Here is a 20,682-nt window from a genome sequence, read left to right as displayed (position 1 = left end):
CAACAGTAAGACAAAATTGTTTTTCTACTGTGCGACAATAAAACAGAAAAACAACACTGCTGCTTTGTTGCTCTCGACATGATCAGATGAAAGTCACATCAATTAATATGCAAAGGCAGGAAGTAAACGCTCTAATTCAAAATGAAAGTCTACTGTGGTGGTGTCAGTGCTTAAAATGTTAACTTTTTTTAATGAGAGACTTATTTACAAATAACTCATCTAATATAGCATACAATAATCTTAATACGCAGCATTCAAGAATAAAGATATAAATTATACATTCAGTGTACACCGTGTCCTTTCTTCTTTTTTGCGGACAAATCCACCCATTTGTTTATACACTGCAGAAACACAAAATCTTACCAAGATTATTTGTCTTATTTCAAGTCAAAAATGTCTTATTTCTAGTCAAAATATCTCATTACACTTAAAATAAGACATGATCACCTCAGAAGTAAATTGTTTTTAGATAATTTTCACTTGTTTCAAGTGAAAATTTGCTTGTTTCATTGGCAAAATTTGCCAGTGGAAAAAGTGAAAATTCACTTGAAATAAGTGAAAATTAGCTAGAAACAAGAAAGAAATTTTGCCAATGAAACAAGCAAATTTTCACTTGTTTCAAGCAAATTTTCACTTGAAACAAGAGACAGTTGTCTAAAAACAAGTTACTTCTGAGGTGATCATGTCTTATTTTAAGTGTAATGAGATATTTTGACTAGTAATAAGACATTTTTGACTTGAAATAAGACAAATAATCTTGGTAAGATTTTGAGTTTTTGCAGTGTATTTGGATCACTGGTCACTGGTCCCAAAATTATAAAGCTTTTGCTTTTGCAAACAATGTTTTCCACATAGAGTAAGATATCTGTTAGGTCACCAAACATTTGAAAACACTACTGGAACCCATTCTGAAAAAAGAAGGTGAAGTCACATGTGGAAATGGGGTCTCTACTGGGGTAAGTAAATGATACAAATGATGTATTTTGTGGGTGATGCTTTAAAAGAGATTTTAAAAGATAAACTTCACTGCACCAGCCTGAGCTCCTCAGGTAGGCTGAGCAAAAGCCAAAAGCCTGGTCAGCTTGATAATTTCAGGTTGCATGCAGACTCATATGGGGGTCAAAAGTTCAGACAGATAACTGCATGTCAGGCCAGCAAAGCCTGAAAGGTAATCACTGTAAAATTCACAGGCTAGTGAAGAGACAGTATAATTAAGATTGAGAGATATATTCCCACCTCTCAGTTTTAGTTAGAAGCAATGATTATCATCATCTTCCTCTTGTCCTCCTCCCCCATCTTCTTCCCCATTTAACTTCTCGTTCTTTACATTCCTCTTCTTCCATGAAAATGCTTATCAATGTTGCTCGAAGCAAGGCAGCCTGCAATCAGCGGGGAAATTGCTGCTCTTTTTCCTGTCACTTCCCACCGACTATCCACAGCAAAGCCAGGGATGTTTATCTATTGAAAGTCTTCAAATGCATTATGACTGAATCACTATCTGCAGGGGGAAAAGGGCCACATGATGATAATGTGGCTCATCCTTTTTTTTTTTTTTTTTTTTAGACAAGATAGTGCCAGTAATTGCATAGGTTTACATTAGAGAAAGGCTATAACAACTGTGGGATTGTATTTAAAAATCCCTACACTAACATTAAAAACAGGTAGCCAGCATCAAAAACACACAAATGTCTGTGAAGGTTCTCAGCCATCCAGGTCATGGTTATCCAAGGAGAGGTAAATTGAGGGCATCTGGACTTGTTTGTAGATTCTTGAAGACGTTTCACTTTTCATCCAAGAAACTTCTTCGGGTCTTACAGACTGGTGGAGAGTCCAAGGTATGTGAAGACCCAATGAAATGGACTCTTACTTGCTTGATTTGATGTGTTTCTTGTTGAAACAGGGTGTTTGGGTGGAACAGAGTGCCATGGACGGGTCATTCACAAGGGCAAACCAACAGAACAGATCAAACCCTAACCCTGACCCAACAGAATATCAGTTTTGGAGAGAGAAAAAACTTTATTTGAAGGGATAAGTGGATGAGAGAGGATGTTTAAAGATTTGTGAAGGGCTATCTTTGTGGCTTAAATTTTAATTTACTCCCACTAGTGCAGGATCACTATGTAAGATCAAGACATCACGTGAGGTCATAGGGACTTCCACCTGTGTGGAATTGTTGTTGTCACTGATACCACTGTCTTGTTAGTGCTCCTCCCTGTTGTGACGACCGTCTTAAGTGTCGCTGGAGTCAACTGACTCCAGGAGTGAATGACAGTCATTAGGGTCACAAGGGGGAATGGTTCAACTCTCTGGGAAGGGATGACAGCATCTCTTTTCTTTCAGGTGTAGGTAAACTTCTGCGTCTTGACCTGAGGAGCTGTTCCTCCTGTGTTCAGCTATGTGTTTGACCTGGATAACAATCCCAAACTGGTCAAAAGAAACTTGATTGAGAAGTGAAAAGTCTTCAAGAATCTACAAACAAGTTCAGGTGCCCTTTGATTAAACTCTCCTTGGATATACACGTTTGTGTACTCAAACTTTAAAAGTATGTGGTACTAAATGCCTTAAGATGACTCACAGCTTTTATAGTAACCAATAATATGCTTTGCCTGGATGCCAGCAATTCTTTGGACATCTCATTTAGAGACAGAACTTCTCAGTTTGCCGAAGGGACTTCAATATTGCAAGCTCAATATTGAATTAATGGAGAATTAATTTACCCTCAACTCTGATGATCTGGGTTAAATTCCCAACCCAGGAAGAATTTCTAATACAGTGAGGGGAATTTTTTTGTATCTTCAGAGAAAGATTTTCACATTTAACCATGGCAAAAAACCTTAACCATGAGCATTATCGGAGCTTTTGAATTCCTTGGCCTTAGCTGTTTTGCTAATCTTTTCATGGGACAAACTCATGAAAAAGGTCCAACTGGTGCTATTGTCAGGAAATCTTTTTTTGTACTGGAGGAATGTAATCCTTATTTTCCACAGTGCATAGGGTCCTATTTTGTTAAGCAGTTGCGCACTGAGTAAAGCAGCAACAACATATCAAATATATCACTGGTCAAAATTCACATTTTGGGCAATATCTCTGGACCCAAGCATTACAGGGAAAAAAGGCACAGCTACACTAGGTGCATTATTTTAGTTGTGGCAGAGGTTTCTGGCTACTTTTGCAGTGAACCTTCAGCTTATGTTGACATTTCAGCCTATGGTAACCTCAGTGACATTGAAAATAAGTCCCGAGCCCTCAGTGTTCCTCTGAGCTATAATGGTGAAAGAAAAGCAAGAAACACTTTGCCAACACAAAGCACCGACATACGACAACAAATACAATTTGAAAATGCATCATTATTTTCTCCAAATCGGCCTTCCATCCACATCCACACTAAGGGCTCACTTATGCTTCCTTTATGTACAAAAATAGATACTTCTATTTCAAACGTTGTAAACATTATTGCCCGCATGCTACCAAGCAAGCAATAACTCCACTAGGGGGAAGCTTAGGGTCAAAACTTTCAAACAATGGGGGTGCCCCGGTAGCTCACCAGTTATAAGGACGTTAAGGCTGAGTCCTGATCACAGCCTCCTGGGTTCGAATCTGTCAAATAAATCAACAATTCCAAAAAAATAATCGAAAAAAATCACAGACCAACATCATTGTGAATGGCATTGGTCTGTGAGGTCATTAAATACTCCGCAACAGGAAGACGTGATATTACCAATCAGAGAAATTGACTTCTCTGTGTTTGACATGATCTTGCTTGAACTATCGGCTACACTGCCCCCTTGATTTCCGGTGGTACTGCTCCATTTAGTCCACATCTGTAAGCTTCCTGAAAACGTGCACAAATACAGATGAAATGCACGCAGATTACCTACAGAAGGCTCTGTTCATATCTGTATCTGTATTTATCTGCGTAAATGAGCCTTAAAGCTGGTATTTTCTACTCCAAAAATGAGGCTTTCCAAAAAACACTAAATTTGAAGTGGAGGGGAAAGATGTCAGTGACACAGGGGGACTTTTTGGGGCGTTTCAGTGTGGATGGTGGGCTTTTGGAAAACCTTTTTCAAACAGTCGTGTGCTGTAGTGTGGAGGACCACAAAAATGTACATTTTCAAATTTACTCAGCTTAGTGTGGGCATGCCTCAGACTTTGTGCTGATTTCACTACATTTCTGAGACTGCGCTGTTTAGGAGAAAGTTTGCATTTTGTTAAGTTTCAATTAGTGTCCTCCTTTGTCCTCAGTTGGAGGGAAGGGACGCTCTCCTCTCCTCTGCTGCTGCCCTACTTTAGGCTGATGAGGTGGGTGTGTGTTTACATCAAAATCTTGCCTTGCTGCAGCCTTGAGCAAATTAAACACGCAACCCCACACTCTACACACTCTTATTATGTCTGCCATACAGTTCTCCTGCTTCCATTGCTGTCGAAGACGCATAGAAAACACAAAACACGCTGCCTTGCTGTGTATTTTGTCAGACAAAATCAACACAATGAACAAACCTAAGCCTCAGGCAGTTGCACATGTATTGTATGTGGCAGTGGATCACAAATCTCCAGCAGCTCTCCCTTCTCTGTGAGTGCTTCTGCTGATGCCAGTGAAAGAAACAAAGAGCAACTCGGTGCATGGACCACATCACAAAGACACCTCTCTGACACAAACAGCTGCATACAATGATGGGACAGAGAGACACGCTGCAAAGAAATCTCCGTCTTAACAAGTCATTTAGTGTCTAGTCTAAAATCTTGTTTTTTTCTTGAAACTAAGTCAAAAATCTGCCAGTGGGATGAGATAATCCCAAGACTTTATGACACTAAATGACTTGCTAAAATGGAGATTTTTCTAGTGCGACTGCACTTTAAAAAAAAAAATGTCTGTAATGATTAAGTAACACACAGGGCTCCACAAAGTCATAGGCAAAGTGTAGGCATTTAAAACCCAGTGGTATCCTGTCTGGGGTGTGACCAACATATTTTTGTAATTTTCGGCACTTGCGTTGTCTTGGCGATAAGCCCTATCCTTCTGTTACGTTGGAAGAGGGGGCTGGAACAGAAGTTAACTCTGCTAGTAGGAGGAATACATTATCATAACATCATCATAACAGGTGGAGTTTTTGCAGAGTTTAGAGAGAGAGGGAGAGTGGGAGAGAGAATGACAGAATGACAGAAAGAGAGAGAAAGATGGGGGCAAGGGGCAAGGAAACCAGAGCACATTCTTCGTAAACTCAAATAGACAGCTAACATGGAGCCAGAGGGAGGGAGAGAGAGAGAGAGAGAGCAAGGAGTATTTTGGATAAAAAACCTACAATGCTAATAATTTGGCTGCTTGACATCTTACACAGCCTCACTCAAGAGCCTAATAGAAAATGACATTGTTTTAAGTCCGGCTGAAAACTTTCCAGCTGCCGCCGTGCTGCACTCCCTCACCACCAACACCAACACCTCCGATCGCCCCGTCCCATAAAGCAACACAACAGCCGGCTCCAGAGCTCTTTATGTGACAGGCTGCATTTAGCTCAGCCAGGCACTGAGGAGAGAGAGAGAGAGAGAGAGAGAGAGAGAGAGAGAGAGAGAGAGAGAGAGAGAGAGAGAACGATGTGTGTGTGTGTGTGTGTGTGTGTGTGTGTGTTTTGGAAGAACAGAGACCGTATCAGACTCCATCAGAAAAGAAATGAATGTATGTGTATTTAAAAGGAATCTAAGGAATCACTTGAAAACCAATTTATTCTATCAAATTGATTTGTGTAGCTTATTTTGTACATTTAAGTGCAACACAATGCGATGGAGGGAGAAGACTAAAATAAACAAAATGAATGAGCAATAAACAGGGAAAGTGTTTGGGAGAGAAACAGACTGAAAGTGTGTGGACTGCAATTAAGTGTCATCATAAATGTTGAAATCTTGTTTTTCTTCAAACAATCCCATTTGTTTTTTTTAAGCTAATCAGCCTCCAGAAATGTCTTGAACTGACCTGAATTTCTTGCAGTTCTTGAACAGACAGCAGCGTGCAGACACCACTATGACAGCGGTAACCAAAACAATTAGCACCATCTTTAAAAAAAAAAAAAAAAAAAAAAAAAAATGCAGTGTTAGCACACCTGTAACAAATTAGTGCAGCCGGCAGGTGGTGAGAGGTGGCGGCGGCGGGCACGTCCCCGGCCTCCTGGGAGTCGGGCAGCCAGAGGCGCTTGGCTTGGTTCTGCTGCTGCTTCAGTAGCACAATGCAGATCCGCAGCTCGCTGGGAGATTTATCTGCATCTCGCAGGAGCAGTGATCCGTATCGCACAGTCACACCAGTGCAGCTCCCTGCACTTTATTTAAGAACCAGCTTCCACAGGAATGCAGGGGACAGAAAATGGAAGGTGTCTCTGTCCTCGTCCTGATAAATCTCTCCTCGGCAGCAGCTCGGCCAGCAGTTAGAGATACCCTTCCTTATCGTGGGTCCTGTTAAAGTGCTTTGCGCTAAGACACTGAACTCCTGCCTCTCAGCATAATGGCATAACGTAAATGTCAGCCGAGCGCTGTAAAGGTCTTTGCATAGGTTGTCCTTCCCGTGTTCGTCGTATTCAGGACCTTCCTTGGCACTGGCTCTGGGTCAGATAATATTTGCATAAACACCTGGCATGTGTATCAGATCAGCAGAATTTAGCACATAAGGATGCACAAGGACCTTCTGAGATGTCTATTTGAAAATCTACTGAGTAGGGGAGAGTGGGGTAATTTGTGCCAAGGGGCAAGTAGTGCCACCCCTGTTATCTAGAAAACCATAGAAGAAGTTGGTCATGTGACCACATATTTTTGAAGAGGCATCCATTTCACTCATCCTGCAAAGAAGGGAGACACATGGCTTGAGAGGAAAGCACATTTAAGTTCAAAAAACCTTTTTTTGCCCTCCAAAGTAAAATTTCTATGATCAAGGTTTTTTGATTGCTGTGTTTGAACAATTATAGAAAACTTTGAAAACAGTTCACACAGGTTTTAGTACTTTAGTAAGCTACACCATGAGTCTATACAGTTAGCATGATGTTAGCTCAAAACAGCTGGGGGATGCATTTTTTTTCAAAATGGTGGGCTTGGGGTAATTTGTGCCAAAGGGCCTGGGGTAAATTGTGCCAGTGGCACAACTTGTGATTATATACTATATATTACTTTATTGTATTTTATTGTTATTGTACATTGTCTTCTTACCTTTGATCACTAACACTATTCAGATTCAGGTGAAGATGATTTGCAGGTGCTCATTTTGGAATTTTTATTTTGTTCTGGGTATGTGTTCATGTGGTGCCTGGCCTTGTTATAGAAAAGTGGCCTGTGATCTTGGTAAAATAATAAATAAATGTTAAATAAATAATTTTGTATTGAATTTGTTTTGCTTTTATATAGCATTATCATTTGTGAGATTAAAATGATCTGTTTTACTTCAATTATCAATGGCACAATTTACCCCAGTGTATTCTCTCTAATGGCACAATTTACCCCGCTCCGGGAGCAAGTTGTGCCACAAAACCACTTTTTTTTTCTAAAGCTATATTTCTCAAACAGTTGATATAAGATCCAAAGTGATTGTTCCCAGGGATGCACAACATCCTAAACTATATGTGCATATTTTAGTTGGAGGCATTACTGTAATCCCCTCGCTTTAAAGGCACTTTAAGTAAAAATTGGCACTATTTACCCCACTCTCCCCTATATATTTTATGTGACTGATGTCTTTTTTTTTTTTTTTAAAAAGTGTCTGACTTTTCCTAATATGGCAAACCTTGTCTGGATAATGCTCCAGGTGTGGTGCCTCTCTATCTACCATTGGGTTTTATGCTACTTCTATTTCTATTTCCAGGATTGGACTGCACGTCCATCTCCCTCTTCACCTCGTTCTCCTTTTTCCTTTTGCATCTCTGTCTTTGACACACCACACTGGAAAAAAAAATCTCTATTTCAACAAGTCGTTTTAGTCTAACAGTCAGTGTTTTTCTTCTAAAAAGTGAAGAAAGTCTCCCAGTGGTATGAGACCATCCCACTTGTTTCCAGTGAAGTTTCAGCAGTGCTTGTGAGAATGTTGAATCAAGGCCGATCAGCCCACTAGGATCAAGAAATTGACACTCGCCTCAAGAAAGTTCTGGAAACAAGTTGATTAGTGTTGGAAACAAAGCGTTCAGACTTTTTTTTTTTTTTTTTTTTGTACCTTGTTTGAAGAAAATCAAGATGTCAGTGCTGAATATGAGTCTGAATGACTTGCTAGAGCAGAGTTTTTTTTGCAGTGTAATCATCAGGAGTGCTGACACTTCCTCGTCTCTCAGTCAAAGCGGCTCCCTCCTCCCTGCATGGCCGCTGCGCTGCGAGAGCATCGCTGGCCGGCTGGCTGGCTACCACCGACCTGATTCACTTAAGTGGAAGGGCAGCTAATACATCACGCCCCCCTTTTACTCATTACCACAGCAATTCTGGACTGCAATGTACATGAGGTGCAGCCACTTTAATCTGTCTTAATCTGAGAGCCGCTGGGTGTCTGTGGTGCCGGAATGACCCCATTTAGCAAGATGGGAAGCGGGAAATGCAGCCACATAAAGCTGTAGATCTCTGGAGACACACACACACACACACACACACACAAACACTTCAGCTTGCATACACCTGCAAACATATGCACATGGGTTTATATGCACACCAGCCACTGAAACAAACATGACAACAGTGATTTTTAGAAAGAGTGTTTTAGTTGGCAAGCTACCTGTACCGGGTCCTGCTTCACATGCACACATACACACACACACACACAACACATGCCTACACTCAGAAAGACAGGAATGCCTTGAGAGTCAAGTGAAAATACAAGAAGAGTGCCAGTGTTTGTTAGCTGAGTCTGGCTGAAGGCCCGGTTGAGGAAACTGAGCTCATTAATGAAGGAAGAGCTCATCAAAACACTGAGCGCTGCTGAAGCCAGCAGGCCGGACAGGTGAAGGCTTCGCTTACTCTGACATGAACAGGGCACAGTTTTGCACAAGCAATTTTATTGAACTGTGAAATAATACATTTGCATTGCATCAGGCAACGAAAACACTCATTTCACACCACTACCACTTACTTTTACTTCTTTATTAATGATGGAAACAGCCTTAGAGGAAGCCTCTGCTGTTTTCTCCTGTCTTACCCCGACCACTGTCCTCGCTCCACTGTTGTTTTTTCTTTGAGCTAACTCTTGTTAACTTTTGACCCTGATACACAACAGGACTCGTCCAAGCGTCCAAACACATTTCTGTTGTTTTACCCCCATGAGCTACAATTGATTCTGCTTTGGAAGTGCCCAGCAGGCATGGATGTTGTCTTACATGTACATCTTTGAGTGTGTGTTGTGTGTGTGTGTGTGTGTGTGTGTGTGTGTGTTTTTTTTTTTTGTGTGAGCTGTGTTTGTGAAATGCAGGCTTGCATTTTTAAGTGTAATCTTTTCTGGAAGCAAGCAGTCATGTTTTAGAACTGTGATATCATTTTTTATTCTCCCTTTTTGTCCAGCCATTGCTTTCCAATCATTCCACTGATCTGAAAATGAACTTTCAGAGACTTCAAACTTTCCTCACACCAGTATTCCATCACCGTAACAAAGTCGCCCACATTAGTTTTCCTAAAAGCAGCAGCACTGTTATGTTTTGATGACTTGACGCTGGGTGGAGTGAAACGCCAGGGAGAACAGCCCCCGGGAGAAGTGTGCTTTACACAGCAAGTTATTAGTTTTGTGTTTTAGCCACAGAAGCAGAACATTATAAAGTGGATATTACAACCAAAAAATTATTCTTTTTATCATATGTTGTTGTTTCTGCATGTGTTTGTCTACACAGTCAAAGTACATGCACTGGCATGTGGATGCTACTTGTGTGTGTGTGTGTGTGTGTGTGTACAGGCATTGGTTTGTACTTCAACTCTGCACACAAATACGAAAAGCGATGAGCTGCTGACCCGTCCCTTACGGAAAGAAAATATATTTACCAATATATGAAATGCAATGTATTGTAATGTATTAGAATATATTACATTTAATATGTGAACAACAATGTATAGAAATATATTATATATTTGAAAATGTCTCAGAAATAAATGGTGTAATATATAGGTGAATCATATTTTTGGCATATATTTATATATTGCATCAATATATTGCAATATATGTTAATATATGGAAAAATACAGCAACAATTGCGCATTTCATATATTTGCCATATATTGCAATATAAATATATAATATATGTGTTCATATATTGACTTTTATATGTATAAAAGTCCTCCATAATGTATTTACATTTATGTGATGAACACTGGGTTAATATATTTATAAATACATGATCTATGACATTCCAATTATATGGGAACATGTATTGGAAATATACGTGAAATTACAGCTGCTGTGCAGCGTCCAGGCATTTTTAGGAAGATGCTGCTCAGTGATCAGTCACACTCACGCAGTTTGGAGCACATGATTAAGATGTTCACATTACAATGTGGATTCTGCACCAGTCGAGGATTGAACCTGCAACCTCTGGAGCCAAAGACAGTCGTTTATCGCCCTGAGCTAATTGGCAGGTAGCAGCTCAATAGCAGCTTGACAATTTGACTAAGCCAGTGGTTACATCGTGTTTTCCTGAAACTGAATAGATACCAAACATAGCAAAATAAAACTGCTCTGCTTGCTCAATCATGTTGTAACTAGAATATCTGCTGGGAAAAAAAAAAAAAAAATTCTCTAAAGGTGCAAAAAAATTTTTTTTTTGGACTGATAATTATACTTCTACCAACTTCTCAGTCATTTTTAACTGGCAGATGTTTTATTTCAGCTGGCGGTGTGTCATTCCAATTTAACGTCAGCTCCGATTAATGTGGCTATGCAGCCAAAGTAAGGACAGTAAGCAGTCACATTAAGGCTGAACAGAGTTATATAATCACCTTTTCAGACTGTTATCAGTTTACCTCTGAAATAAAGACGACAGTTTTCACAGATGTGTTGATTTATTAAAAGTTCATTTCAATGTACAGATGCAAACAAACTGACAAATTAATTAAATAAATGGCCCAGGAAACTCATAAAGACTAAACAAATGAATAACGATTAATAGGCTAATTAATAACTGATAACAATATATAGCCACACATCTCCGTGGAAAATCTTACAGGTAGCCTACTGTCTGTGGTGCTGACTCTGCTGAGGCACTTTATTATAGAAATTAAAATTCACGGAGGATCTTGTTTAGCTCTTGTTTACTTAAGTTGAGAAATCAGCTGTTTGCCTGATGTTTGTCAGGTAGTCTTGTAGACATTTGACAGATTGCTCGGTCGGATCTACGCATCGTAGTCTCGTGTTATAATTTTAAAAAATCTCAAGTACCCCCTGGAGTTCCTCTAAGTAGCCTACCCCAGGCGTACGCGTACCCCCATTTGAGAAACACTGATCTAGACAACAGGGAGATGATGTTAATTTGTTTTTAACAATGATTGATTGGCTCCATAAGTGAAAAATTGATGTTTAAAAATGCCATTTTTACATTGACTCCAATTGTTCACATGAGAGCAAAATTCAAAATGCTGTCAAAAATTCAGTTTTTGAGATACAGTTCTGAAATTTGCCACACATCATCGACCATGACTCCAGAATTTTGTCAATTTTTTCATGAACATTGAAGATTTACTTAGCAAGACTTTGCCGGTATATGTTTACAGTAAAACATTTTGATGAACTGTAGGCTTAATTTTTGATAAATCAAAAATCTGTGAACATCTTTTGTGTAGGACAGTCTGAAGATGCTCTGTAGCAGGTTTGGTGACATTTGAGCAAAAATTGGGTTAGGAGATAGGTTTAAGAAGTTTTGCAGTTTTTGAAAAAAAAAACAGAGTGATGGCTTCATAATTTTCAATAGGTTTAAATGTACAAAAGTTTCTTCTATATTGAGGCTACAGTTTGATGAAAGTTGTGAAGCTGTAGCACATATGGTTGATTTGTTATGAATTTTCAAACTTTTGAACTTTAAAGGCTTGCTATAGCGCCACCATCAGGACTATTGGCTTGAGTTTGCAGCTGAGGTAATCTGGCATGGGACTGGACCTTTGTGCAAAGTTTGGTGAGTTTTCACCCATGGGAAGTATGATTTCCTCAGAAGAAAGAAGAAAGAAAGAAAGAAAGAAAGAAGACGTGGGAATACAATAGTGTCCGGTGTCCTAAGCTGCCCGGACCCTAAATATATGCCATGCGTGGTCCATGCATATGTTATGGTTGTTTATTGGAAAATATGCAATGTTAAGAAAAATCCCAATATATTTTTTTATATATTATGTTGCGATATATATACATATATGGTATATGCATATATTGCAGTATATTTGAACATATAAAGACAAACTATTGCATGTAAAAATATAGTGCCGTTTTTGGTCTTGATTGCAATATTTTTTTTATATATGTATCAATATATAGACATGTATGGTCTATGCATATATTTCAATATATTGTAAAATATAAAGACTAGTTCCCATATGTGGAAATGTATTATCTAATATATCACATGATATTTTCCAGTATACTGCAATATATTTTTGTTTCGTAAGGGGTGGTAATGCTGGTTTTGCGAAGGTCATCGGTGGAGCGAGCTGCTCTTGGGTTGGACTTGACACACATTTCCATAATAGCTGGGAATATGAGTGGAGAGCACGGCCCTGGACGTAGAAAAATGCCACACCGTAATACGTCTAAATAACTCTGCCTCTGGTCGAACAGCCGGCAGCGGCATCAAAAAGCATCCGACATCCTGCTGCTGTCAGATAGAGAGCTCTTGTTTCCACAAACAAGGTCACGACATGTTTGTGGTTGTTTGGAACCTGTTAGAAAGTCAGGAGTGCTGCCTCTCGGTGGAGACTCGGTGATTTATGTACATATGAGGTCATCGTAGAAATTCCACTGTTTATTACATTCATGCTGCACTTTGGTGATGCCCCCCCAACAGGAAATGTTTGGGAAACTGAAGTTTTGCTCTCGTCCCAGCCGCTACAAATTGTCGTGTGACTGAATGAGAGAATTTGAGAGTTTTAGCGAGGACGCTTTATTTCAGATTGTTCTTAAACTAATTAAAAGTTGCAGTTTCTTCCCCTCAGTGGTGATTCACAACAATCCACTGTCATTTTCTCTCTAATTTCCTCTCACCTTAAAATTTTATGCTGCTCCGTCTAACATTCAAGCACAGGTTTACAAGTCATGAACATTTGAATTTGGGAGTAAAACATAATTCATAATTATTATTTTCTTAAGGAACTTTTTTTTTCTGACAGAGAGAAATGGTGCATTAATATGCCTGGAGTAAACTGTAAATACTAAAATCCTTGTTTGTAGTTTGCCAGATTCATTTCACTGCCAAATATCTCCATCTTAACGAGTCATTTAGTCTCGTGTTCAGTGTTAAAATGAAGAGTTCATTTGCAAAAACAGATGAAAGCCATCCTTAAAGAATACACCTTTTTCCACTGATACTGCTTGGAGTACACACACACACATACACACACACACACACACACACACACACAAAGCATGATTTAGGATAATAAACATTATGCCAGGCTAAATAAACATATAAAAAATAGAAATAAATATAAAGTAAATTATAATAAAATTCAAAAACGTTTGAAAAGGTTTAATAAATTCAAATGGAGATATCTGTTTTTGCAAATGAACTCAATGAACTTCAAATCTTGTTTTTCTTAACACAAGGTAAAAATCTGACAGTCAAATGAAATAATCACACTTGTCTCAAATGCTAATCAACTTGTTTTCCAGAATTTTCTTAAATCAAGTGTCATTTTCTTGATCCTGGTGGGCTGATCTGCCTTGCTATGTTTCATGTTTCAGCATTTTTACACACATGATGTTAAAGAAGAATCCAAATTCGTATCCTCCTTTTTACATTAAAACGCCCATGTTTGCTCATCACATGCCTATTGCGTTTGACTTTTCCACCAAATAGCTTGTGAACACAAAACTGTTTGGCAGCCGACTTTGAAGTTTCAGATGTTGGAGTGAACGTGAACATGAAAGCACTAGATGATGAACAAGCTTTCTAAATCAATGCTGGCAAAAAAAAAAACTAAATTACCACGCAGCAATAAAGTAACTTTGAGAAAAATCATCTGTGGCGTGATGCTCGCTGTGATGGATTACCTGTATCAAGCAAGTTTCAAGTCTCTGTGAGAGGAGTTTCACTGAAATTAATGGAAACAAACGGCTGTCTGGGAGGTATATGAAAAACAAATTCAGACATTAAAAAAAAGTAAGTTATGCTTTGTAAAATAGTATTAAGTGTTTGTAGATAGTAGTAAATGAGCTGAAACATCACACTTTGGTGCTTTAAGAAGTTTTTTCAAAAAGCGAGGTGAGCCCTGGCGGCGAGATAAATAATAAATAAATGATAATATGATGTTTAGCTGACAACCGCAGGCAAAGTCTGTGTTTCCTATGGGCCGTCCAGAAAGGTCAAAGGTCATAGTGAGCTGCAGAGCGGCATCCCTGGAGTTTTTAGAGATTCAGAGTTTTCTCAGTTCAGCAGGGTGCATGTGCACCAGTTCATGAAATTTGAATATGTGCTGTAGGAAATAAACGGAATAAAAAATTACTCCACTTCATGTGGCGTGTGAGTGCTCTTAATTACTCAAATGTAAGTGCATACACAGATATACACATGTAGACCTAGTGCTCTGTTTCCCACCACACACACACACACACACACAAATGTTTTTACTGAAACAAATTAAATTTACACAAGATTACAGCATTTCAGAGGTTGCACAAAGTTCAAAGGCTTTTACGGGGGGCACACACTCTTGTACACAGACTCATATGAGTTAATGCATGAGTACATTCACACTTGGACACACACCCAACTCCCTATCGTTCACTGCTTGTCCACATTCATTATTCACAGTCATCTAGTTGTAACTGTGGTTGGTCCAAGTTTTTCATCCTCTTGTACCCTTGACTTGGACAAAAAAAACAAAAAAAAAAACAATATTGATAGTTTATCTGCAGTCGCTACTACTACAGAAATCCACAAGCATCTGCTACACTCAGACATCCAGCTTTATTAAAAATGCTGTTTCTTGACCCTGCAGTACAGTCAGGATCTACAGGCACATGGGGAATGAGCTTCTCTCAAAGGAAACCCTGCACTGAAGCTGCATTAGTGGTCTGCTGCCTACAGTGTCAGCCACTGAAGACATCCCATTTATCACATAAATGTTTCACAATGTGGCTGAATTAGCACATTGTACAACAAATAAGGAGACCAACAGGAGACAAAGTTCAACATGAGTTCAGCGAGCATGCAGCAAAAAAGCAGGGCCGTTAACAGCAGCTCCATTTGTGTCAAGTAGATTTAGTCTCACTTTGGGATCCAGGCTGATGTAAAAATATAGTAGCACACTAACCATGTGGGAGAGCAGCCTACAGCGCTGGACAGGTTATTTAGGCAGATAGTGCTGGATGAGGCTTTCCTGCTCGCCGCTACAGCAAAACTATTAAGCAAGCTGTAAAGAACAGTTACTGTGATCGTTAAATAACACTATCATTATCTTATAATAAGCGGATTAATCATTTCCTCCATCAAATCAAAAATAATGAGAAATACCCAGCACAACTTGCTGTACAATCCAAGTATTGTCCTTAAATTTCTTCCTTAGTCTGATCAACAGCCAAAAAAAAAACAAAAAAAAAAAAAAAACACAAAAATTCATTTTAATGATAATAAAAACAGAAAAAAGTAAGCAAATCTTGATATTTTTGAAGCTGTAATCAGCAAGTACTTGGCATTTTTACTTGATAAATAACAAAAAAAAAAAAAAAAAAAAAAAAAAAAGTTTATCAGAATTATAATCAATTCTTTTTGATGGATCAACTAATCCATTGCTGACTCACTGCAGGACTAAAGTGTTTAGAGATTAAAACATGAACCAATATGGGTTTATAAAGTTGTTTATAGATAGAATCTACTTTAACTGATATTTCATTCCATAATTTGATCATGTACCTCTAAATTTGATCATTTTGATGCCATAAAATACATAGAATGCATATAATAGCTCCCCAGCTGGACACAACCCACTCAAGTAAAGCCACATCGCAACAATGTGTTTCAGGTATTCTCTCATGTTGCCAGGTCATTATACAGTACACAGAGCCATTAGCTGTTATCCCCTGGCAATCAATCAGATAAAGAGTTTCATCCCAAAATGAGATGTTAACCCTCTGAAAAAAAAAAAAAAAAAAAAAAAAAATCACTGGCAAACATCTGACAAAGCAGTCCTGTGTTCCTTTGCTTTTGAATCTTTGCTTTTTGAATCTGGCTGGTTGAAATGATCAGGTAGAAATGATTTTTTTTCAAACCAAATCAATGGTGGTTTTGGAATGAAGGCCAACACACCACAAAACATGACAACGCAGAGTGTTCAGCACAGAGTTCAGCATCTGAATAAGTAGCTCTGTGATTTCTGTTGTTCTCATATTAAAACCCAGACCTCATGAATTATTCACAGCACCAGTCGTGTGTGTGTGTGTACCGTGCTTCAACAAAATATCAGTGTGTCTGAGCATGACTGTGTGTTTGTACATATGTATGTGACTGTGACTGTGAGTGTGTGTGTTTGCCATGCTCCACTGCGTCTGTGTGTGACTCATCACTGGCACACAGCATTACTGAGCAAAAAGGGAAAAGAGAGCGAAAAAGACAGGACACTGAAGAGAGACTGAGACAGAGTTTGTGTATGTGTGTGTGTGTGTGTGTGTGTGTGTGTGTGTGTGTGTGTGTGTGTGTGTGTGTGTGTGTGTGTGCGTGTGCCTGTGAGTAAGTGTGTGTATGTGCATGTTGGGGTGCAGGAGGAGAGACAAAGTGGCCCATGCTGTGTTTCATTAGTCAATCTTGGCCAGCTTTGCATCGTGCACCCTTAAAGCCCTGTATGCTACAGATGCAGTTAGGGTTAGCAAGACATTCCCATCTTGCTCGTTCTGTCTTGAAAACCAAGTTAAGATGCAATGCAAAGTGATGTACCATCCCCATGAAGTGACCTGCCATCATTTTTAACTTCCTGGAAAACGCTAATGTTTTAGCTCCTGGGCCTGCCCCTCCCAGGGTCCAGCAAAAATATTTCTCTAATTTATATCCACTGTGCACAATCGTTCTTTAGTGTGCAGGTGCCCATTTAACATGTATGTCAAGTAAAATACACATGTGTATAACATACATGTGTATATAAAAAGTAAAGTATTAAAAAGAGAAAAGCAAGGCACATTAAATCATTAAATTGGTCTGTTTGTTGATTTTGTGTCAAGTTATCCTATCTATATCTCCTCACAGTCCAAACAGAGGTTAAACTGGTTAACGTGATATCACTGAAGTACAGCATATCTCAACATAATACAATTTGATGTTGCAACTTTTTGTGATCTAGCAAAAGAAAGAAAAAAAGAAGAATATGGGGGGTAAATGCACCATAGATGTGATACTGCATCTTTGAATCCTGGGTCACATCAACAACAAAGTGTATTTGCAGTGCATCTCCAAGCCACACTGCAAACACAGAAACCAGAAGCAGCCCAGAAGCATTAGGAAGCCCCGGCAACAGTGTGTAAAAGCAGCATGTCTCCTCGCTACATATACTGCAGCAGCTATGTGACAGAAATAAAGTTTCACATGTGGATCCAACCAAGATGTACACACAGATCAAATAAGAAGCAGGCAGATTGGAGATTAACCTTCTTGTAAAAAAATAGAACAGAGCCAAACTTGTGGATGGGAGAGTAGCCAGATGATGTGTTTACTGTCACTACTATTTAAAGCACATGGACATGTGATGCATAGCAGGATACATTTTGACAATGGAAAAAGAAATGTAATATCAGAGTGTCAATATTTAATCTAATTCATAAATCCTAAATATACACAATAAGAACAATTCTTATCACAGAGGTGATGCTCATTTTCCTCATTTCTAAATGAAATTTGCCAACATTTTAGACTTTGGAAGTTTTGCTAATTTGGTCTTGATATGTTGCACAGCAACAGAAGTGTGCAGTTTACCTAACCTTCTAACCCTTTTCCTCATTTGAATATGGCATTCAGATGCTTTGCAAAATGATGCCGGCAACAACAGAATGTCTGTGTGTAATCTAGCCAGGCAAAACGCACAGGTCAGAGAGGTCACTTACTATGGTGAAGTTCATGACCTTGAGGATCCAGATGGTTAGTGCCAAGTTGACCAGGATCAGGATCATCAACAGCAGGACGAAGAAGTAAAGGCAGCGTTTCCTCCAGCCGTATATTCCCACTTTGTACACTTGGGGTTTCTCTGAACTCTGGACATTGTTCCTATGAGTGCACTGTTCTTGGGTCATCTAGGGAGAGACAGGAGAAACAGAGGGATGAAATTATTATAGAGGATATGATATGGCTTTTGACTAGCCTCTGTCAGCCAGAAAAAGAGAGAGAGAGAGAGAGAGAGAGAGAGAGAGAGAGAGTCGAGGGCCCTCAGGTGATGTATCCTCACAGCCCCTCTGGCGGTCACATTGGAGGTTTCCATTTATTTGGCAAATACTGTAAGTGCATGTTAACATTGGCTGTTCAGCTGAATTCGTTATTTAGCTAACAGTTTGTTCAGGTGAACTGAGTTGACTCTGGTCAAACTACAAGTCAAAGTGTTTTGGCTCATGACAAGATGTTTTACTGTGTCACAGCAAGCTAACATTTAGACACTACTTTACCTGATTCACTTTTACTTAGAACATTACTTGAGTATTTTCTTTGTGTGAGATGTTTATTGCACTACATTTCTGAGGTAAATCCAACTTTAAGTCCTACTTTTTACTGCACTACATTTACCTGATGGCTGGAGGTAGTAGTTACTTTGCAGAAGAAGCTTTTCCATGTGAAACATCAGATGTGCTGCACTGTTAGAGTGTAATCCAGCCAACAGGATATGGAGCAGTTAGAGCTCTGACATTAAAATACCTCTTTCAGGTAATTGCATCAATAAGTTCACTCTGAAATGAACCATTCTTCACAATAATTACATTTACTTTTCAGACTAAACTACATACTAATACTTAATGCTTCTATGCTTCAACTGAGGGAACATTTTGAATGCATGCAATTATGTAATTTATGCTTGTACTTAAAGGATTTGAGGGCTTTTTCCACCACTGCTTATTATATTCGGTAGCTATTATTATACATTATGGCTATTTTTATTATTTCATCTATTATTTGCATACCACCAGTTCTGCACTTGACTTCCATTAGGGTGCCACTAGTGGTTGCTGGGAGATTTAGAATGCAAGTATAAAGCCTGAGACTGCACAGGGCGAAAATAAGAAGCACACTGATGACAGCATGCCACAACTATTCCCCTCACACATCGGACCCCAGCGCTGCCTCTTTGGCCCCGCAGTTGAAGTGAAGACCGGCCATTCAGTTCCAGCGCAACAAAAGACAGTTTAGTTAGCAGTCACGTTGATTGATTGGCCTGTAAGTGGTCTATAACTCCATTATACCCCCTCTGCCCCGCTGATGTGCTGATAGCGCCGATTAATGATGAGTCTAATTGTCCGCCTGTGAAGAGGGGGAAGCATTGTTCACTTCAAGCGCCATAATAATAGCCTAATAACTCTGTGCAAAATACAATTTACTGTCCGTTGCGCTTTTGAGTGGGTGGCTCAGACTACCAAAGCCAATCATTTTTGACAACCACACACATTACCCACTAACTGAAACAAATGACACAAGACAGGGTGCCGGTGAAAAAAAAAATGCTGAATGCTCGAGTAGAGTCTCCACTCAGCAAAAAACAATGAAATCTCATTGTATATGGTTGGATTTACATTTCTGTAGAAAGGGAGATGCGGGTGGAGCGTTGGAGAGGCGTATCTTACTGATTTTTAGGTTAATAGAAATGAATAAAGTCAGTCATATGTCATTTAAACCCCTAAACTCTGATTTTCCCTTTAATTAGCTTCAAAAAAATCATATTGTACAAGAGTGTCATATCCATATTCTGTATCTCTGGTTGCAATGTATCTGGCTGCAAAGTGTTCATTGAAGCTTACAATGAGTGAAATATTCACATCCAAGATGTCATTGTTTTAAGGCTGCACCATTGCATCAGATATAAAATATGTAGATCTCTTGTGCATTTTATACACATTTCCCTGCTGAATTTAAAATAAAGTTCTGCAGGTTTGAACAAAGCATGTATTTGAATTGATGAATCCGCGTGTGGGACTGGTGGGGCTGAAGATGGTAACACTAAAAATGGTGCTGCTTCAGTTTGAAGTTTCAGTGTAGTTGGGGCTGAAAATCACTGTTTACAGTCTCAAAGCACTTGATGGTGCAGCATCACCCATCATCAAGACATGCACCGCACTCACCATCCTCCACAGGAATCATTACATGAAACAACTGTAGAACAATACCAAATATTTCTTCCTAATTCACAAAAGCAGCTGCCAGGTGCAGAGATTCTGGACAAGGTTCAAAATGTCCCTTTGTAATCAATTGTCCCCCTTGATAATCTGGGTTTTGTCTTACTGCTAAGCAGAAGTACCTGATCCTCAATAGCCCTAATCAAACATTGTGTTTGGAGCAGAACTGTACAAATACAAACACTAATACAATGACAAAT

General features: G+C 39.2%; 1 protein-coding gene across 2 annotated transcripts in view; it reads right to left on the bottom strand.

The window, feature by feature from the left end:
• The window catches only part of sgcd (sarcoglycan, delta (dystrophin-associated glycoprotein)), a 182,252-nt gene extending 163,852 nt beyond the window's left edge, over nucleotides 1–18,400 (bottom strand). For both annotated transcript variants that reach the window (XR_003929407.1, XM_030069681.1), the window contains exon 1: nucleotides 18,215–18,400. Coding sequence is in view for 1 of the 2 variants with exons in the window: in XM_030069681.1 (XP_029925541.1) it covers nucleotides 18,215–18,400 (186 nt within the window). In the remaining variant the exon portion in view is untranslated. The remainder of the gene's footprint in view (nucleotides 1–18,214) is intronic.
• Nucleotides 18,401–20,682: the final 2,282 nt, after the last annotated feature.

Source organism: Myripristis murdjan, chromosome 14, assembly GCF_902150065.1.
Source record: "Myripristis murdjan chromosome 14, fMyrMur1.1, whole genome shotgun sequence".
NCBI classification, from domain to species: Eukaryota; Metazoa; Chordata; class Actinopteri; order Holocentriformes; family Holocentridae; genus Myripristis; species Myripristis murdjan.
Note: the sequence above shows the minus strand (reverse complement) of the source record. Positions and strands in the feature narration are given on the sequence as shown.